The sequence below is a fragment of the Oncorhynchus masou genome, chromosome 17 (assembly GCF_036934945.1).
Source record: "Oncorhynchus masou masou isolate Uvic2021 chromosome 17, UVic_Omas_1.1, whole genome shotgun sequence".
Classification (NCBI taxonomy): domain Eukaryota; kingdom Metazoa; phylum Chordata; class Actinopteri; order Salmoniformes; family Salmonidae; genus Oncorhynchus; species Oncorhynchus masou.
Window position 1 is genome coordinate 118,262 of NC_088228.1, and position 23,151 is coordinate 141,412.

The following is a 23,151-nucleotide window of genomic DNA, read 5'->3' on the forward strand; positions in this document are numbered from 1 at the left end:
AGAACAGTCTACACATAGACCAGTGGTAGGGTTTCTATACAGAACAGTCTACACGTAGACCAGTGGGAGGTTTTCTATACATAACAGTCTACACGTAGACCAGTGGTAGGGTTTCTATACAGCACAGTCTACACGTAGACCAGTGGGAGGGTTTCTATACAGAACGGTCTACACGTACTCCAGTGGGATGGTTTCTATACAGAACAGCCTACACGTAGACCAGTGGTAGGGTTTCTATACAGAACAGTCTACACGTAGACCAGTGGTAGGGTTTCTATACAGAACAATCTACACATAGACTAGTGGGAGGGTTTCTATACAGCACAGTCTACACGTAGACCAGTGGTAGGGTTCCTATACTGAAGAGTCTACACGTAGACCAGTGGGAGGGTTTCTATACAGAAGAGTCTACACGTAGACCAGGGGTAGGGTTTCTATACAGAACAGTCTACACGTAGACCAGTGGTAGGGTTTCTGTACAGAACAGTCTACACGTAGACCAGTGGGAGGGTTTCTATACAGAACAGTCTACACATAGACTAGTGGGAGGGTTTCTATACAGAACAGTCTACATGTAGACCAGTGGTAGGGTTTCTATACAGAACAGTCTACACATAGACCAGTGGGAGGGTTTCTATACAGAACAAGTCTACACGTAGACCAGTGGGAGGGTTTCTATACAGAACAGTCTACACGTAGACCAGTGGTAGGGTTTCTATACAGAACAGTCTACACGTAGACCAGTGGGAGGGTCTCTCAACAATTGCTCTTTGAACAGCAGTGAGGAAGAGGGTCAGACTCAAATGAGCTAACACTGTTTTAGTCACCTGCTTACACTACGGTTAATGTATTATATTATATTAGTAGTATTGTACATACCAGCAGTATCTGGAACCAGACAGCAAAGAGAGAGACAGGGTGTAAAGAACCAAGTTAATTACTTTCCCAGTACTGTACAGTTTGGTTAGTCAATATACTGTAGACCCTGTCCTGATTGGGTGTGTGACATAACATAATACTTTACTGAAACCGCAAGATCACAGTTCACTTGAAAAACCAACAGACACTAAGTTTCGAAAACTCACTCAGGAAACGAACGAACATAGTAAATAATTAAAGCTTCTGCAAAGGACAACAGAAAACGCATCTTTTAACAGGGAAATCATAATGAGTAAATTGGACACACTGAGTGTCATTAATGTCTCTAGGACAGTCTCTAGTGACAGGTGGAACCGGGTATGATACATTACCTCATTATCAACCCTGTTCTGACATGGTATTATACATTACCTCATTATCAACACTGTTCTGACATGGTATGATACATTACCTCAATATAAACCTGGTCTGTTTGGGAATGGACATTACCCCGATATAAACCTGGTCTGATTGGGTATGGACATTACCCCGATATAAACCTGGTCTGATTGGGTATGGACATTACCTCAATATAAACCTGGTCTGATTGGGTATGGACATTACCCCGATATAAACCTGGTCTGATTGGGTATGGACATTACCCCGATATAAACCTGGTCTGATTGGGTATGGACATTACCCCGATATAAACCTGGTCTGATTGGGTATGGACATTACCCCGATATAAACCTGGTCTGATTGGGTATGGACATTACCCCGATATAAACCTGGTCTGATTGGGTATGGACATTACCTATAAACCTGGTCTGATTGGGTATGGACATTACCCCGATATAAACCTGGTCTGATTGGGTATGGACATTACCCCGATATAAACCTGGTCTGATTGGGTATGGACATTACCCCGATATAAACCTGGTCTGATTGGGTATGGACATTACCCCGATATAAACCTGGTCTGATTGGGTATGGACATTACCCCGATATAAACCTGGTCTGATTGGGTATGGACATTACCCCGATATAAACCTGGTTTGATTGGGTATGGACATTACCCTGGTTTGATTGGGTATGGACATTACCCCGATATAAACCTGGTCTGATTGGGTATGGACATTACCCCGATATAAACCTGTTCCGATTGGGTATGGGCATTACCCCGATATAAACCTGGTCTGTTAGGGTATGGACATTACCCCGATATAAACCTGGTTTGATTGGGTATGGACATTACCCCGATTTAAACCTGGTTTGATTGGGTATGGGCATTACCCCGATGTAAACCTGGTTTGATTTGGTATGGGCATTACCCCGACATAAATCTGTTCTGATTGGGTTTTGGCATTACCCCGATATAAACCTGTTCTGATTGGGTATGGGCATTACCCCAACATAAACCTGTTCTGATTGGGTATGGACATTACCCCGATATAAACCTGGTTTGATTGGGTATTGGCATTACCCCGATATAAACCTGGTCTGATTGGGTATGGACATTACCCCGATATTAACCTGGTCTGATTGGGTATGGGCATTACCCCAACATAAACCTGTTCTGATTGGGTATGGACATTACCCCGATATAAACCTGTTCTGATTGGGTATGGGCATTACCCCAACATAAACCTGGTCTGATTGGGTATGGACATTACCCCGATATAAACCTGGTTTGATTGGGTATTGGCATTACCCCGATATAAACCTGGTTTGATTGGGTATGGGCATTACCCCGACATAAACCTGTTCTGATTGGGTATTGGCATTACCCCAATATAAACCTGTTCTGATTGGGTATGGGCATTACCCCGATATAAACCTGTTCTGATTGGGTATGCGCATTACCCCGATATAAACCTGTTCTGATTGGGTGTAATATTATCACTGTATGGTTTCTTGATGTGATCATCCTGCCTGGGTTGGCGCCTCCCCCTTAGGTTGTGCCGTGGCGGAGATCTTTGTGGGCTATACTCAGCCTTGTCTCAGGATGGTAAATTGGTGGTTGAAGATATCCCTCTAGTGGTGTGGGGGCTGTGCTTTGGCAAAGTGGGTGGGTTATATCCTTCCTGTTTGGCCCTGTCCGGGGCTGTCATCGGATGGGGCCACAGTGTCTCCTGACCCCTCCTGTCTCAGCCCCCAGTATTTATGCTGCAGTAGTTTATGTGTCGGGAGGCGAGGGTCGTTTGTTATATCTGGAGTACTTCTCCTGTCCTATTCGGTGTCCTGTGTGAATTTAAGTGTGCTCTCTCTAATTCTCTCTTTCTCTCTTTCTTTCTCTCTCTCGGAGGACCTGAGCCCTAGGACCATGCCTCAGGACTACCTGACATGATGACCTGGCCGTGCTGCTGCTCCAGTTTCAACTGTTCTGCCTTTTTATTATTGGACCATGCTGGTCATTTATGAATATTTGAACATCTTGGCCATGTTCTTTTATAATCTCCACCCGGCACAGCCAGAAGAGGACTGGCCACCCCATATAGCCTGGTTCCTCTCTAGGTTTCTTCCTAGGTTTTGGCCTTTCTAGGGAGTTTTTCCTAGCCACCGTGCTTCTACACCTGCATTGCTTGCTGTTTGGGGTTTTAGACTGGGTTTCTGTACAGCACTTTGAGATATCAGCTGATGTACGAAGGGCTATATAAATAAATTTGATTTGATTTGATTTCTATAATATTGTATTTTAAAATATGGTTGCTATAATATTGTATTGTAAAGTATGGTAGCTGTAAGTGTTCTGATTATTTTGAGAATCAACAATAATCTACTGTGCAAGTAACTGATCAATAGCCGTACAATATTAGCGAACATTATGACCCACAGGGTTCTAGACAAACAAAAAGGAAATTAACTGTTATATTTTCTGGTGAGGTTAGCCAATTTGTTAGTTCCTGTGGTAAGGTGTGTTAGCCCATACTTTAACCTAGATTAGTTACCATGACACCGTTAGGATTACGGGGGTTGGGGTTAGAGGATTAGGGCTGGGGTTAGATAGTTAACCGATACCTTACCTAGGTTAGAGCGTGTGTTTGAGCGGTCCATCAGGGCTTTCTTGTTGGGGTTGTTGAGTATGGACCGCTTCGCTAGAGCGATGTCTGCAGTCACACGAGTTATAGTAATTCTGAGAAACACAGAGCAAACGTGATATTTTATTTGAAGTTAAAACGTTTGGATAAACAATATGTATATTGTATTTATTGTCAAATCCACAGTTGATACAACCTGTATAACTCACCTCCCTTCAAATCTGTGTTTTAAAAAGTCGAAGAGTGCTTTCTGCATCATGTCTGTTACCTAGGATCACACAGAAACACCCTCCATCTCATGTACAGTATGTAACATCAGATGGCTCCTCCATCACATGTACAGTGCATTCGGAAAGTATTAAAACCCATTGACTTTCCACATTGGGGTGGCAGGGTAGCCTAGTGGTTAGAGCGTTGGACTAGTAACCGGAAAGTTGCAAGTCCAAACCCCCGAACTGACAAGGTATAAATCTGTCGTTCTGCCCCTGAACAGGCAGTTAACCCGCTGTCATTGAAAATAATAATTTGTTCTGAACTGACTTGCCAAGTTAAATAAAGGTAAAAAAATAACATTTTGTTACATTACAGCCTTATTCTAAAATATATACAGTTGAAGTCGGAAGTTTTACATACACCTTAGCCACATACATTTAAACTCAGTTTTTCACTATTCCTGACATTTAATCCTAGTAAAAATTCCCTGTTTTAAGTCACTTAGGATCACCACTTTATTTTAAGAATGTGAAATATCAGAATAATAGTAGAGAGAATGATTTATTTCAGCTTTTATTTCTTTCATCACATTTCCAATGGGTCAGAAGTTTACATACACTCAATTAGTATTTGGTAGCATTGCCTTTAAATTGTTTAACTTGGGGCAAACGTTTTGGGTAGCCTTCCACAAGCTTCCCACAATAAGTTGGATGCATTTTGGCCCATTCCTCCTGACAGAGCTGGTGTAACGGAGTCAGGTTTTTGGCCTCCTTGCTCGCACACGTTTATTTCAGTTCTGCCCACAAATGTCCTATACCTTGACTTTGATGTCCTTAAGCCATTTTGCCACAACTTTGGAAGTACAGTGGGGAGAACAAGTATTTGATACATTTTGCAGGTTTTCCTACTTACAAAGCATGTAGAGGTCTGTAATTTTTAGTTACACTTCAACTGTGAGAGACTGCAAAAATGCAGAAAATAACATTGTGTGATTTTTGAATTTTATTTTGAATTTTATTGCATGACATAAGTCACCTACCAACCAGTAAGAATTCCGGCTCTCACAGACCTGTTCGTTTTTCTTTCAGAAGCCCTCCTGTTCTCCACACATTACCTGTATTAACTGCACCTGTTTGAACTCGTTACCTGTATAAAAGACACCTTTCCACACACTCAATCAAACAGACTCCAACCTCTCCACAATGGCCAAGACCAGAGAGGGTGTAAGGACATCAGGGATACAATTGTAGACCTGCACAAGGCTGGGATAGGCTACAGGACAATAGGCAGCTTGGCAGACTATTTTTTGTTTGTTTTACCTTTATTTAACCAAGCAAGTCAGTTAAGAACAAATTCTTATTTTCAATGACGGCCTAGGAACAGTGGGTTAACCGCCAGTTCAGGGGCAGAACAACAGATTTGTACCTTGATAGCTCGGGGGTTTGAACTTGCTACCATCCGGTTACTAGTCCAGCGCTCTAACCACTAGGCTACCCTGCCGCAAATACCTGTTCTCCCCACTGTATTGTCCATTTGGAAGACCCATTTGCGACCAAGCTTGAACTGATGTCTTGAGATGTTGCTTCAAAATATCCACATCATTTTCCATCCGCATGATGCCATCTATTTTGTGAAGTGCACCAGTCCCTCCTGCAGCAAAGCACCCCCACAACATGATGCTGCCACCCCTGTGCTTCAAGGTTGGGATGGTGTTCGTTGCCTTGCAAACCTCCCCCTTTTTCCTCCAAACATAATGATGGTCATTACGGCCAAAGAGTAGATGGCAACACTTGCACAAAACTGAAAGCGTGAACCACTGCAATTTACCACAGCAAGGTGACTAGGAATATGGTTGAATACAAACAGTGTAGTTCTTTCCTCTGTAAGGAAATCAAATAAGCAAACGCCAGTACAGAGAAAAGTGGAGTCGCAATTAAATGGCTCAGACATGAGACGTATGTGGCAGGGTCTACAGACAATCATGGATTACAAATGGAAAACTAGCCAAGTAGGGGACACCAACATCCCAGTCCCGGACAATCTAAACACCATCTTCCCCTGTTCTGAGGATAACACAGAGCCACCGACGCGACCCGCTCACAAGGACCATTGGCTCTAGTTCTCCGTGGCCGGACGTGAGTAAGACTTTGAAGCATGTTAACTCTCACAAGGCTGGCGGCTCAGATGGCATCCCAAGCACGCACCTTCAGAGCATGCACAGACCAGCTGGCTGGTGTATTTCCGGACATAATCAATCTCTCCCTATCCCAGTCTGCTGTCCCCACTTGCTTCAGCATGTCCACCATTGTTCCTGTACCCAAGAAGGCTAAGGTAACTGAACTAAAAGACTATCGCCCTGTAGCACCCACTTCAATCATCATGAAACACTTTGAGAGGCTAGTTCAGGATCTTATCACCTCCACCCTACCTGATACCCTAGACCCACTTCAATTTATGTACCGCCCCAATAGATCCACAGATGATGCAATTGCTTTTGCATTGCACACTGCCCTGTCACATCTGGACAAGATGGGTATTGGTATGTAACTGTTATGAAAGTTGTATTGTCAATTTTGTTTTGTATTTAAACGCCACTTTAAACGTGTACATGACACTGCAACAACATTTCCCCATGGGAAAAGTAAGTAGGTTGATTAATAACCTGAACCAGATTACAGGCACTGGTTACATTGAGAAATTTCCTCTTGAGTGGAGAGTTTAATGAAAAGATAAATTTTCATACTGTATGTATTTTCAAAGAAGCGTGGTCATCATTATTTGGACCGTATATGTTAATGAGCCAAATCTGTTTATAGTCCAATAACATTTAATATCTAGATTGCAGATCTGCTTGGAAAATTTGCACATTCAGATAAAAATTATTGTTAATTAATATAATCAGCCTGTCACGCCCTGACCTGAGATTCTCTGTTCTCTTTATATTTTGGTTAGGTCAGGGTATGACGAGGGTGGCTATGCTAGTTTTTGTATTGTCTAGTGTTTTTCGTATGTCTAAGGGTTCTGTAGTTCTAGGTATATGTATGCCTATGGTAGCCTGATATGGTTCCCAATCAGAGGCAGCTGTTTATCATTGTCTCTGATTGGGGATCATATTTAGGTAGCCATTTCCCTTTTCTGTTCGTGGGTTCTTGTTTTATGTTGAGGTGCCTGTCTGCACTACTCATATTAGCTTCACGGTTTGGTTTGTTATTTTGTTCATTTGTTCAGTGTTCATTCATGAAATAAAGTAGAATGTACATATACCACGCTGCGCCTTGGTCATTATGACGAACGTGACACAGCCCTTTTAAGTTTCTTCACCCCTAGTCTTTTTTCCACACAACTTCATCTAAAATAGTTGAATGAGATTCCGGTAGACAATAGATATTATATTCCTTCTCTTTTAGCCAGGGAAATGCTTATATTTTCTTATTATCTGCTAAGCCATTACAATTATAACTGGCTATACTTATTTCACCACTTACCATAATGCGATACAAGTTTCAATTTATCACAACAGACTGAATGTTTGTAAACTTGTCATTAAAATGTATACCCTCTCAGAGAGAGAGAGACAGAGCTGCATGTGAGCTCACATTTTTCAACATGTTTTTTACGAAAGGATAGATTTGGAGTTATATGAACTTGGATTTTTCTTGGCAGGGACATATACAGGATGCTACCCTCCACAGCATGGCCTTCGCTGTTGTGTCATCTGCAAACTTGACGATGGAGTTGGAGGCGTGCTTGGCCATAGAGTCACGGGTGAACAGGGAGTACAGGATGGGGCTGAGCACCCACCCTTGTAGGGCCCCAGTGTTGAGGATCAGCGGAGTGGAGGTGATGTTTCCTACCTTCACCACCGGGGGCGGCCAGTCAGGAAGTCCAGAGCCCAGGTGCACAGGGCAGGGTTCAGACCCAGGGCCCCAAGCTTAATGACGAGTTTGGAGGGTACTATGGTGTTAAATGCTGAGTTCTAGTCAATAAACAGCATTCTTACATGGTTATTCCTCTTGTCCAGATGGGTTAGGGCAATGTGCAGTGATGGCGATTGCATCATCTGTAGATCTATTGGGGCAGTAAGCAAATTGAAGTGGGACTAGGGTGGCAGGTAAGGTAGAGGTTTATATGATCCTTGACTAGTCTCTCAAAGCACTTAATGATGACAGAAGTAAGTGGGTACAGGAACAATGGTGGCCATCTTGAAGCATGTGGGGACAGCAGACTTACAAACCAAGATGGCGTAGCAGTCGGACGTCCTGTCGTGTCGTGTCCCTTGTATATATAATTTTTTATCGTTTTTATTTTTATTTTTATTTTTAAACATATTCTTCTTCGCATATCTTTTAAAACATTTTGCGAAACCTCAACATCTAAATACTCTCCTGAAACCCGCCTCACCCAATGTAGCGTGGATCTGCTTTTTTTCTAAAGTATATATATTTACTTTGGACCCGGAACCCCTCAACTGAAGCTAGCCAGCTAACTACCAGCTATCGGTCAGCAAACCATTGCTAGCGGTCTTCAGCTAACTTTTAGCTCGGAAAGCTCTCGCCAGTTCGAACAACGCGACTCTAACCAGAGCATAACGGACCTATTATTTGTATTTTTATTTTTATCCCCGGATTCCCACCGCAAACGGAACATTCTCATCTGGATCTTTCACAACTAGCTAACTAGCTAACCGCAACCCCGGATGATTACTCCTGGCTAGCGTTTCCATCCACTGAGCTTGAAGCTAGCCCGGCCAGAGCTCCTGTGCTACCACCGAAGCATACTCCTGGGCTTCAATATCAGGACCCACGACCGGTCTATCGATGTCACCGCATGAAGAGGCATAGACAGACTCAACCCCTTGCTATCTGCTTGTTTGCTAATTCGGCCTGCTAACTGCTAGCTTGCTCAGCCCCTGTCTGCTAACTGCTAGCTTGTTTAGCCCCGGCCTACTAACTGTTAGCTTGTTAACACAGGCCTGCTAACTGTCTGAATCGCCGCGTCCCCAGCCAGCCCAACCACTCACTGGACCCATATTTACTTTCAATCTCTTTTCGATTTTTAATTAGATTATACCTCCCGGTAACCTGCCTCACCCAATGTGATACGGAATCTGCTGTTATTTTTAATTTTTAGAACACATTCAAGAATCTCCAGAAGCTAACTAGCTACAAGCTATTTAGCCATGGTTAGCCACTGCTAGCGGCTTTACCCTCTGCACCTTCTGCTTCCCTGCCCCATCCACCGCTGCCCCCTGGACACTGATCACCTGGCTACATAGCTGATGCATGCTGGACTGTCCATTAATCACAGTACTCCATTCTGCTTGTTTATGTTTTATCTGTCGGCCCCAGCCGCACTCAGTCTCTGTGTGTAGTTAATCCGACCCTCCCTGCCTAGTCAACGCCATTTTACCTGCTGTTGTTGTGCTAGCTGATTAGCTGTTGTTGTCTCACCTACTGTTTTAGCTAGCTCTCCCAATTCAACACCTGTGATTACTGTATGCTTCCCTATATGTCTCTCTCAAATGTCAATATGCCTTGTATACTGTTGTTCAGGTTAGTTATCATTGTTTTAGTTTACAATGGAGCCCCTAGTTCCACTCTTCATACCCCTGGCACCCCCTTTGTCCCACCTCCCACACATGCGTTGACCTCACTCATTACAACCAGCAGAGATGTCCAGAGATGCAACCTCTCTCATCATCACCCAGTGCCTGGGCTTACCTCCGCTGTACCCGCACCCCACCATACCCCTGTCTGCGCATTATGCCCTGAATATATTCTACCATGCCCAGAAATCTGCCCCTTTTATTCTCTGTCCCCACCGCTCAAGGCGACCAGTTTTGATAGCCTTTAGCCGCACCCTCATACTACTCCTCCTCTGTTCCGCGGGTGATGTGGAGGTAAACCCAGGCCCTGCATGTACCCAGGCACCCTCATTTGTTGACTTCTGTGATCGAAAAAGCCTTGGTTTCATGCATGTCAACATCAGAAGCCTCCTCCCTAAGTTTGTTTTACTCACTGCTTTAGCACACTCTGCTAACCCTGATGTCCTTGTCGTGTCTGAATCCTGGCTCAGGAAGGCCACCAAAAATTCTGAGATTTCCATACCCAACTATAACATTTTTCATCAAGATAGAACTTCCAAAGGGGGAGGAGTTGCAGTCTATTGCAGAGAGAGCCTGCAAAGTAATGTCATACTTTCCAGGTCCATACCCAAACAGTTCGAACTTCTAATCTTAAAAATTACTCTCTCCAGAAATAAGTCTCTCACTGTTGCCGCCTGCTACCGACCCCCCTCAGCTCCCAGCTGTGCCCTGGACACCATTTGTGAATTGATCGCCCCCCATCTAGCTTCAGAGTTTGTTCTGTTAGGTGACCTAAACTGGGATATGCTTAACACCCCGGCAGTCCTACAATCTAAGCTAGATGCCATCAATCTCACACAAATCATCAAGGAACCCACCAGATACAACCCTAAATCTCTAAACAAGGGCGTCATCCTGACCAACTGGCCCTCCAAATACACCTCCGCCGTCTTCAACCAGGATCTCAGCGATCACTGCCTCATTGCCTGTATCCGCTACGGAGCCGCAGTCAAACGACACCCCTTATCACTGTCAAACGCTCCCTAAAACACTTCTGTGAGCAGGTCTTTCTAATCGACCTGGCCCGGGTATCCTGGAAGGACATTGACCTCATCCCGTCAGTTGAGGATGCCTGGTCATTCTTTAAAAGTAACTTCCTCACCATTTTAGATAAGCATGCTCCGTTCAAAAAATGTAGAACTAAGAACAGATATAGCCTTTGGTTCACTCCAGACCTGACTGCCCTCGACCAGCACAAAAACATCCTGTGGCGGACTGCAATAGCATCAAATAGTCCCCGTGATATGCAACTGTTCAGGGAAGTCAGGAACCAATACACTCAGTCAGTCAGGAAAGCTAAGGCCAGTTTCTTCAGGCAGAAATTTGCATTCTGTAGCTCCAACTCCAAAAAGTTCTGGGACACTGTGAAGTCCATGGAGAACAAGAGCACCTCCTCCCAGCTGCCCACTGCACTGAGGCTAGGTAACACGGTCACCACCGATAAATCCATGATTATCGAAAACTTCAACAAGCATTTCTCAACGGCTGGCCATGCCTTCCGCCTGGCTACTCCAACCTCGGCCAACAGATCCGCCCCCCCGCAGCTACTCGCCCAAGCCTTTCCAGGTTCTCCTTTACCCAAATCCAGATAGCAGATGTTCTGAAAGAGCTGCAAAACCTTGACCCGTACAAATCAGCTGGGCTTGACAATCTGGACCCTCTATTTCTGAAGCTTTCCGCCGCCATTGTCGCAACCACTATTACCAGCCTGTTCAACCTCTCTTTCATATCGTCTGAGATCCCCAAGGATTGGAAAGCTGCCGCAGTCATCCCCCTCTTCAAAGGGGGAGACACCCTGGACCCACACTGTTACAGACCTATATCCATCCTGCCCTGCCTATCTAAGGTCTTTGAAAGCCAAGTCAACAAACAGGTCACCGACCATCTCGAATCACACCGTACCTTCTCCGCTGTGCAATCGGGTTTCCGAGCCGGTCACGGGTGCACCTCAGCCAGGCTCAAGGTACTAAACGATATCATAACGGCCATCGATAAAAGACAGTACTGTGCAGCCATCTTCATCGACCTTGCCAAGGCTTTCAACTCTGTCAATCACCATATTCTTATTGGCAGACTCAGTAGCCTTGGTTTCTCTGATGACTGCCTTGCCTGGTTCACCAACTACTTTGCAGACAGAGTGCAGTGTGTCAAATCGGAGGGCATGTTGTCTGGTCCTCTGGCAGTCTCTATGGGGGTGCCACAGGGTTCAAATCTTGGGCCGACTCTTTTCTCTGTATATATCAATGATGTTGCTCTTGCTGCAGGCAATTCCCTGATCCACCTCTACGCAGACGACACCATTCTATATACTTCCGGCCCGTCCTTGGACACTGTGCTATCTAACCTCCAAACACGCTTCAATGCCATACAACACTCCTTCCATGGCCTCCAACTGCTCTTAAACGCTAGTAAAACCAAATGTATGATTTTCAACCGTTCGCTGCCTGCACCTGCACGCCTGACTAGTATCACCACCCTGGATGGTTCCGACCTTGAATATGTGGACATCTATTAGTACCTAGGTGTCTGGCTTGACTGTAAACTCTCCTTCCAGACTCATATCAAACATCTCCAATCGAAAATCAAATCCAGAATCGGCTTTCTATTCCGCAACAAAGCCTCCTTCACTCATGCCGCCAAACTTACCCTAGTAAAACTGACTATCCTACCGATCCTCGACTTCGGCGACGTCATCTACAAAATAGCTTCCAACACTCTACTCAGCAAACTGGATGCAGTTTATCACAGTGCCATCCGTTTTGTCACTAAAGCACCTTATACCACCCACTACTGCGAATTGTATGCTCTAGTCGGCTGGCCCTCGCTCCATATTCGTCGCCAGACCCACTGGTTCCAGGTCATCTACAAGTCCATGCTAGGTAAAGCTCCGCCTTATCTCAGTTCCCTGGTCACGATGGCAACACCCACCCGTAGCGCGCGCTCCAGCAGGTGTATCTCACTGATCATCCCTAAAGCCAACACCTCATTTGGCCGCCTTTCGTTCCAGTTTTCTGCTGCCTGTGACTGGAACGAATTGCAGAAATCCCTGAAGTTGGAGACTTTTATCTCCCTCACCAACTTCAAACATCTGCTATCTGAGCAGCTAACCGATCGCTGCAGCTGTACATAGTCTTATCAGTAAATAGCCCAACCAATTATACCTACCTCATCTCCATACTGTTTTTATTTATTTACTTTTCTGCTCTTTTGCACATCAATATCTCTACCTGTACATGACCATCTGATCATTTATCACTCCAGTTTTAATCTGCAAAATTGTAATTATTTGCCTACCTCCTCATGCCTTTTGCAAACAATGTATATAGACCCTTTTTTTCTACTGTGTTATTGACTTGTTTATTGTTTACTCAATGTGTAAATCTGTGTTGTCTGTTCACACTGCTATGCTTTATCTTGGCCAGGTCGCAGTTGCAAATGAGAACTTGTTCTCAACTAGCCTACCTGGTTAAATAAAGGTGAAATAAAACAAAATAAAATAAAAAGACTGGGATAGGGAGACATTAAATATGCACGTAAACACACCAGCCAGCTGGTCTGCGCCTGCTCTGAGGACGCGGCTGGGGATGTCGTCTGGGACGGCAGCCTTGCGAGGGTTAACACTTTTAAATGTTTTACTCGGCCATGGAGAAGGAGAGCCCACAATCCTTGGTAGCGGGCTGCATCGGTGGCACTGTGTTATCTTCAAAGCATGTGAAGAATATCTTTAGCCTGTCCAGAGGCAAGACGTAGGTCTCCGTGATGTGACTGGTTTTCTTTTTGTAGTCCGTGATTATCTGTAGTCCCTGCCACATACATCTTGTGTCTGAGCCGTAGAATTGTGACTCCACTTTATCTCTATACTGACATTTTGCTGGTTTGATTGCCTTGCGGTGTGAATAACTACACTGTTTATATTCTGCCATATTACCAGTTGCCTTGCCATGGTTCTTAGGGATAGGCGTCCCGCTAGCGGTGAAGCTGGAGGGTACGCAATTCAAATAAATAATCATCAAAATTATGGATATTAAACATTTAGGTACAAATACATGTCTTATATCGGCCGAAAGCTTAAATTCTTGTTAATCTAACTGCACTGTCAGATTTACAGTAACTATTACAGAGAAAACATGCCATGCGATTGTTTGAGAATGGCGCCCCATATCCAAATATTTTTCCACTGGCACAGGTTTCATAAATTCACAAATAACGATTAAATATTTACTTACTTTTTGAAAATCTCCCTCTGTTTGTCATCCAAATGCTCCCAGATAGAGAAAATCCTTCTTCATATCCCAAAAAGTCTGTTTAGTTGGCACCATCGATTTGAGTAATCCACCCGTTCAACATAGAGAGAAAGGAACCCGAAAATCTACCCCTAAACTTTGTTTCAGCAAGTCAAAATATGTTTCTATTTACTCTTCAGATACCCTAAAATGCAATAATATTTATTCCAGAAAGAAGTATGTTCAATAGGAAACTTATTTTAGCAGGTGCGTCCTGTCTTCATGGCGAATGGAGGGCCTTATAAGCATTCTGGAATTTTGAATGGTCGAGAGTCTTAGTAGAGAGTCTTAGTAGAGCGAGTAGGACAGCCGATATGTTAATAGAGTTTCGGCAGCCTAGTCTTACAGACGTGCTTCGTTAAAATCCCCAGCTTCAATAAATGCAGCATCAGGATATGTGGTTTCTAGTTTGCATAAAGTCCAGTGAAGTTCTTTGAGGGCCATCGAGGTTTCGGCTTGAGGTAAGATGTAAACGACCATGGCGATGACGGAGGATAATTTTCTTGGGAGAGAATATGGTGATATGTACAGTGGGGAGAACGAGTATTTGATACACTGTCAATTTTGCAGGTTTTCCTACTTACAAAGCATGTAGAGGTCTGTAATTTGTATCATATGCACACTTCAACTGTGAGCGACGGAATCTAAAACAAAAATCCAGAAAATGACCTTGTATGAATTTTAATTAATTAATTATAATTTTATTGCATGACATATGTATTTGATCACCTACCAACCAGTAAGAATTCTGGCTCTCACAGACCTTTTTCTTTAAGAAGCCCTCCTGTTCTCCACTCATTACCTGTATTAACTGCACTTGCTTGAAATTGTTACCTGTATAAAAGACACCCGTCCACAGAAACTCCAGGGAAGTCATATTCCTGGTTGTAATGCTGGTAGTTCTGGTGAGTTATCGTTACTCTAATATCCAGTAGTTCTTCCCGGCAGTATGTATTAACACAAAACATTTCCCGAGCTGATAATATAAAAAATAAAAATACTGCAAAGTTTCCTAAGAGCTAGTCGCGATGCTGCTATCTCCGTCGGCGCCATCTTCTACATAATATACATATACACAATATATTCTACATATATCTATCCTGATGCCTAGTCACTTTACCCTGCCTTCATGTACATATCTACCTAAAATACCGTATTATTATCTATCCTGATGCCTAGTCACTTTACCCTGTCTTCATGTACATAGCTACCTCAAATACCTTATAAATATCTATCCGGATGCCTAGACTCTTTACCCAGCCTTCATGTACATAGCTACCTCAAGTACCTCTTACCTCTGCACATTGATCCCTGTATATAGCTCCATTGTGTATTTTACTGCTCGTGTTATTTTCTATTTTATTTATTATTATTCGTTTTTACCTCTGCATTGTAGGGATTCAGAAGCATTTCAATGTAAGGGAATTCCCCCCTCAAATGGACAAAAATGAATGGGAAACCATTGGCATAGTACAAACCATGTACACGATGGACAATACCACCCAAATCGGCGTTGATTCATGCAAAATGTTTTGCAAATGCCATATGGCAATTGCCAGTTGTAACACTTCAAAAATTCAACAGGTGGCGTGTGCACTCCACCGTGGTTTTTCATATAGGGAATGGACCCCAAGTCAACATCCAAAAGCCAAATTTTGAAAAAAATAATTTTTTTGTCAAAAACTTATCACCCCTTAAAAAAGTGCTTTCTGGACCGTTTTTCGAAATTCTTTCGCTTTTTTTGTCAATTACACATGTGTAAGAACTGTATGAATATACTTCTTTCTAATTTTATTATCATAATTGTTTTTTTTTTACTTGCGCATTATTGCATATGTTTTCTCCATTTGCAATATGATTTCATAGGAAGTCAGAAGTCAAATGTCAAAAATTGCAAAATTTCATAAAAAACTTCACACACCCCTAAAAAAGTGCTTTCTGGACCGTTTTTCAAAATTCTTTAGAATTTTGTGTCAATTACACACGTATAAGAACTGTATCAACATACTTTAGTCATATTTTATTATCATAATTATTTTTTTTACTTGTGCATAAGGCATATGTTTTGTGGGGGCCAAGTGTCATAAGAAATTTGACATGCTCAAAAATCCTGCAGAAATGCAAAATTGACTGGCCTGATAAACTCGGGATGGCCGGGCAGTGATTGTTGTTCCTTTCCATCACTCGTGGTGTTGATTTCATCATGTCCATTTGGTGATGTTTTTTTCACTATTGAATCATATTGCAAATGCACGTGCATTTGCAATATGTTTCAATGGGCATTTACCATCACAAATTTGTCATGCTCAAAAATCATGCAGAAATGCAAAATTGACTGGCCTGATGAACACAGAATGGCCTGACAGTGATAGTTGTGTTGATTTCATTATGTCCATTTGTTTATGTTTTCTCACTTTTGCAAAGTCACTGTGCATTTGCAATATGGTTCAATGGGCATTCACCATCACGAATTTGTCATGCTATAAAAATCATGCAGAAATGCAAAATTGACTGGCCTGATGAACACAGGATGGCCTGGTAGTGATAGTTGTGTTGATTTCATCATGTCCATTTGTTTATGTTTTCTCACTTTTGCAAAGTCACTGTGCATTTGCAATATGGTTAACTGGGCATTCACCATCACGAATTTGTCATGCTATAAAAATCATGCAGGAATGCCAAATTGACTGGCCCGATGAACTCGGGATGGCTGGGCAGTGATTCTGGTACCTCTCCATCGCTCGTTAGGGTTGATTTCAGAATGTCACTTTTGGTGATGGTACCTCACTGTTGAAACATATTGCAAATGTTTTCTCACTTTTGCAAAGTCACTGAAAATCGTGCAGGAATGCCAAATTGACTGGCCCGATGAACTCGGGATGGCTGGGCAGTGATTCTGGTACCTCTCCATCGCTCGTTAGGGTTGATTCCAGAATGTCCATTTGTTGATGTTTTCTCACTCTTGCAAAGTCACTGTGCATTTGCAATATGGTTAACTGGACATTTGTCATGCTATAAAAATCATGCAGGAATGCCAAATTGACTGGCCCGATGAACTCGGGATGGCTGGGCAGTGATTCTGGTACCTCTCCATCGCTCGTTAGGGTTGATTTCAGAATGTCACTTTTGGTGATGGTACCTCACCGCTTAAACATATTGCAAATGGATAAGAGTCACCTGCAAGTCACCGTCCATCAGTCAATTTGATATCATTCTGACACCAAACTGATACAAACTGACACCAAACCCACTTTTCACATACTTCAGAGCTGGCCCAAAATTCACAACGCCTTCAGTTCAAACCATAAAAAAAACATAAACACGTAGTTACGTTCTAGCTGCGGGTCCATTTCTTGTGTTATGTGTAGGCCTAGCTGAGGCGACCCCGAATCCCAAGTTTCGGCTCGATAGGTCATTTGGTGTCCGAGTAAAACCCTAATTGGTGCTGAAAATCCACTTTTTTTCAATTACTTGCTACGGGGTCCTTGAATGAGCTATCGGACAGAAACGTTGGGTTCTGTCTCTATGGGCCGAGACGGTCACAATGCACCTAGTCTTGTGACTCTGGGACTAAATGTCGCCATTTTCGTAATGGTCAAAATGAATTGAAGTCATTGCAAATGTATGAGGCTGTTTCTCGGTCCAAGAACCTTCTAGAGCGCCGTAACTCACCACGCACTATCGACCTGAGGTCTAGAACAGGATTCTAAAGTTTCGGAACTCTAGGTCTGACGGTTCTTTAAAAGTTCCAACAAGGTTAACTAATGCAGGGAGTGTATGTCTATACGCACCCCAATGGGTCCCTACTTCCAAGCTGTGTGTGTGTGTGATTTAGTTTTCCTTTGAAATTTTATGGGACAAATGACTGATTTACAGTTCATGGGGGTTGTCTAATCACATATATGAAGTTTTGGAAAGATCTGATTTTTTTAACCCCTCTAAACAGCCCATGAGACACCAATTATGGCACTTCCGGTTGGCACAGGAAGCTATAACTCAACACACATCCTCAGTGGGGTATTCTATTACAGAATCCTGAGTTTTAAGTCTTTACCATAAAAACTGACTGATTTACACAGGGTTGAATGTACTATGTCTATCAAACTGCAGGCAGGGTATGGGTATACACTTTTAGGGCGATTTTAACCACTTCCGGTTGGTCCAGGAAGCTTAGAATCGACACAGGTAGACCTTATAGTGGCCTGATGGACTGGTACCGAAGACAGGTTCATAAGGCATTCATAACCCATATAGGCTCCAGGTTGAATTTAGGCGTGCAGGCAATGTATTCCTATGGGGAGAGAAGTCAATGCAAACTGTTTTTATGTAAACACCTTCTTTTAACTGTGAAGGGTTAATGCCACACGGTCAAGGTTAGGCTTGCACAGATCGGGAGGACCTTAGGAACAGTCCTGTGTTTGAATTGTCCTTCTAAACCTAACGGTTCCGCCGCTGTCACCCAAAATCAAATGACGTGGTGCAGGCTTCATTTTGGGCCTACTATTCTCATGGTCGCTGCGCTCAGACTGAGCGAGCTACGGTCAAGTGGGGGGTCTCGTTGAACTCGGCACAGTCTGGACACTATGGTGATGCCATTTTTTGTGTTGATTTCAGAATGCCATTTTCGTGATGGTCCCTCTCCGCTTAAACATGTTGCAAATGCACAAAAGTCAACTAGTAAGTCAGTGTCCATCAGTCAATTAGATGTCATTCTGACACCAAACTGATACCAATTGACACCAAACCCACTTTTTCCAACTCATTTAGAAGCCAACTATCACATATGTCAGAGCAGGCCCATAATTCACAGCGCCTTTAGTTTAAAACATAACAAAAACGTAAAACACATAGTTACGTTCTAGCTACGGGTCCAGTTCGGACATTACGTGTAGTCCTATGTGAGGCGACCCCGAATCCCGAGTTTCGGCTCGATAGGTCATTCGGTGCCCGAGTAAAACCCTAATTGGTGCTGAAAATCCACTTTTTTTCCATGACTTGCTACGGGGTCCTTGAATGAGCTATCTGACAGAAACGTTGGGGTCCGTCTCTATGGGCCAAGCCGGTTTCAATGCACCTAGTCTTGTGTCTCTGAGACTTTTCTAAATGTCGCCATTTTTGTAATGGTCAAAATGAATTGAAGTCATTGCAAATGTACGAGGCTGTTTCTCGGTCCGAGAACCTTCTAGAGCCACCTAACTCACCACGCCGCTGTCACCCAAAATCAAATGACGTTCTGGTGCAGGCTTCATATTGGGCCTACTTTTCTCATGGTTGCTGCGCTTAGACCGAGCGAGCTACGGTCAAGCGGGATATCTCGTTGAACTCGGCACGGCCTTGGGATTATGTTTATGCCATTGCCTGCTCTCTGTGTCTTTAAACACCACGCTTTGTCACTCCATCCTTGCTGTGTGTGTGTGTGAGAGCTTTTCTTTGACATCTGTTGGGAGAAATGACTGATTTTACAGTTCAGGAGGGTTGCCTAATCACATATGAAGTTTTGAAAAGATCTGACCTTTTTAACCCTTGGATACAGCCACAATGACACCATTTAAGGCACTTCCTGTTGGCACAGGAAGCTATAAATAAACTCATATCCTCATTGGGGTATGCCTTTACAGAATCCTGAGTTTTAAGTCTTTACGTTAAGAACTGAGTTATTTACGGAGGGTTTAGTGAGTGTGTGTTACTTCAGAAAATCATAGAAAATCACAGAAATCTCGCAGAGCTCCGCAGCACACTTTAAAAATATTCGTATGAACACCCTGCAACTGGATCTGTAACTGTTGAAAAAAAAACTATATTTGAACATCACAAATCTGTCATTGTACGATTTCTCTTAAATGACGATAGATAAATGACTGATTTTTTTGTTTTTGACACCGGAGGCTCCTTGACTTTGACGTGAAGTGAAAAAATAATTTCTCTATTTTCATTTTGGACCTTTAATCCCAGAAAAATGGCCATAACTCAAAAACCGTTGAGGCGTAGACGCCATCTTGTTCGGGGCCAACTGCCCATTATGCCAAACCTATGCTCACCAAGTTTCGGCTTCGAAATATTTTCAGTTTTCGAGAAAAGGCCCGTCGTGATTCGTGATGTTTTGTCAAATTGCAGTATGATTGCTTATGCCCTCTTGTGGGATTTTCCGGGATAGCGGAAAAATGACCAAAATTTGATTATTTTATAAAACGAAAACCGAATGTCCGACAAAGTTCATTTGATGACTTCCCGGTAGGTCTGGCCCTGCCGCTCGGCCCGACGCCGTCCCCAAATTTTAAAAATGTTTTCGGACGTCTAGTAAGGGACGGTACATTTGCAATATGGACTTTTTCACTAACCATACAGAAAATGTCGAAATGTTCCCTTAAGGTATGTAAAGTCTACACCAATTGAAACAAACGTTTCGATCCTGCAAGGATCTTTGTCAGGTTATTTCCCGGTAGTGTGTGTAGGGGCCACTTACCTCTAAGCCCTTCAGTGAGGGCCCCATCAGCACCACAGGCCGCATGGTAGGAACCACGTCATAGGCTGCCACCTGCTCCCCCTACAGTAATCACAACACATTAAACAGCAAGTAACCAATCGGATACAGAAAGAGGAAACCAATGCAGCTGAAGAATTGGCCCAGGATTCGGTGCATCACAGCGATGAAAACTTGTGAGTTTAAAACATAGTAATTTAATGAAATACAACATTTGTTTTGCACAATGTTATATGCTGGCAATGTTTGTAAGTGAGAATGTTGTCAAGCACAGTATATATTAAACAAATTCACAATATTTTATGTAGACATTGTTCTGAAGCCAAAAAATAAAGGAAATTCAGGAGCACCACAATGCCTACTTCACCCAATGCTCTACCAAGGGTTTCCAGCACACATATTTTACCTACTACAGTAGCTACTGTAAGCCAATATATTGGGCTTCAAACAATGTGTAAGACGGTTACTTAGGTTATCAAACCTTCTCAAACAGCCTAATTCATGCTCTTAGAGGTGCTCCCACAGTAATGTATTTGTAGAAAGACGTGAAGAGGGCACGCCAATGCCTATTCCCCCTCAGAAGACTTAAAAGATTGGGCATGGGTCCTCAGATCCTCAAAAAGTTCTACAGCTGCACCATCGAGAGCATCCAGACTGGTTGCATCACTGCCTGGTATGGCAACTGCTTGGCCTCCGACCGCAAGGTGCTAGAGAAGGTAGTGCATATGGCCCAGTACATCACTGAGGCCAAGCTTATGGACTATTCAGAACCTCTATACCAGGCGGTGTCAGAGGAAGACCCTAAAAATTGTCAAAGACTTCAGCCACCCAAGTCATAGACTGTTCTCTCTGCTACCGCACAGCAAGCTGTACTGGAGCGCCAAGTCTAGGTCTAAAAGTCTTCTTAACAGCTTGTACCCCTGTCATGACTTCTCCCAGTTGGGTTTATGACCCCCCCATAAATACCTTTGCCCCTTTTCTCTCCACTCTACAGAATGGACTATTGGAAAGCCCTTGGTTAACATAGAGAGACTATGGTAACATCAAAAGGTTGGGGAATGGAACAATATTTCCCTTTCTCAACCAGTTGAAAGTGTCCATTGGTACTTAAAGAATATGATGTCAGATCAGTTGTCTGGGACATTATATCTGATGATAGGATGACATAAATCGTATCTTGGAAAGTCTACACACATCAGATTCACATGGAATTGTTGTGCAATTTCAATGTTTAAATACAAAACTATTTGTAAAAAGATTAAATGTAATTTTAGCTTCTAAATGAGATAATTGTTTTCATAAGTAAACTATGCTCACTCAGTGGCCACGCCCAAGTGAACAGACATTGGTTGAGAACAATGAAACACTCCCTTCCCTCCCACAGTAAAAATAAAACATTGACAAAAGTCAACTTTAGTTCCCGACAATGTGAGGACTAGTGTCCATACGTTTAAAAGGGCTAATTTCAACTGCAACCTAAAGAAATTCACATTTAGTTCCCGATGACGTGGGGACTGGTTTCCATATGTTTAAAAGGGTGAATTTCAATATGGAGGTGACAATCACCACGCTGGCATGGTGAATTTCGACTAGACCACCCAGAATACAGCACGAGCTGATTATGGCAATGTGGTATGAACTTTGAATGATTATTCACTGAAGAAGAGTTACATCCTAGATGCAGCTGTAAATGTACGAAAACTAGGAAAGGACAGACAATCTCAGAAGAACGACAGGGTACTGTAACGTATCCGCTCTACCACACTATGACCAGAAATATTCTTCAAAGGACAATGACTATCTCTACTGGGTTAACCAGTTTTCCATCTTCGACCCATCTATCGAAGGGTTGCTCAGAGTAATTATACATATCCTGCATTTTCCTTTTCCGAATCGGCGGTTATTAGAATGAATAAGAATCTGTATTTATGGTAGCATAGCTTCTCAAGGTCCGAAAGACCCAATCGCTTTGTCCCTCACTCTTCACTTTCTTTCATTCAAACCCAATCCCTTTCCTTTGTGTAACCAGCCGTCATCTAGGGTTTGCCCAATAGGGGATATTCATGAAGTGATTAGTAGTCCATGTGTGATCTATAATGTGTATATATATGTAATTCTGTGTGATTATTTAGGTATTTAGGAAATAAATAATTAAGCCAATTTGTGTATTGCTGATTCAACAGATAACCAAGTACTTACGACAATCAAAATGAGACCGATTGAGGTGACAATTAATAATTGACTGCTATTGATATTAAAGATCTTTAAGTGAGTGGAGTCGGGAGATAACAGCTCTATGTAAATTAATGCTTCTGTGGTGCCCCAGGGTATTAATGGATTAATTGTTGCATGGTTTAATTCAATCACATAATGAATGTTTTATTTATTTTTATTTCACCTTTATAGAACCAGATAGGCCAGATCGAGAACAAGTTGTCACGCCTTGGTCTTAGTATTTTGTGTTTTCGTTAATTAGTTGGTCAGGCCAGGGTGTGACATGGGTTTATGTTGTTGTATTTCGTATTGGGGTTTTGTAGTTATTGGGATTGCGGCTGAGTAGGGGTGTTGCATAGGCTTGGCTGCCTGAGGCGGTTCTCAATCAGAGTCAGGTGATTCTCGTTGTCTCTGATTGGG

At 42.9% G+C, this 23,151-nt stretch overlaps 1 protein-coding gene across 1 annotated transcript in view; it reads right to left on the reverse strand.

Moving 5' to 3' along the window:
• The window catches only part of cacnb2b (calcium channel, voltage-dependent, beta 2b), a 74,379-nt gene that overhangs the window by 26,158 nt on the left and 25,070 nt on the right, over window positions 1-23,151 (reverse strand). Inside the window, exons 7-9 of the mRNA XM_064991819.1 lie at window positions 20,500-20,580; window positions 4,106-4,164; window positions 3,882-3,991 (exon numbers count right to left, since the gene is read on the reverse strand). Coding sequence (XP_064847891.1) covers window positions 3,882-3,991; window positions 4,106-4,164; window positions 20,500-20,580 — 250 coding nt within the window. The remainder of the gene's footprint in view (window positions 1-3,881; window positions 3,992-4,105; window positions 4,165-20,499; window positions 20,581-23,151) is intronic.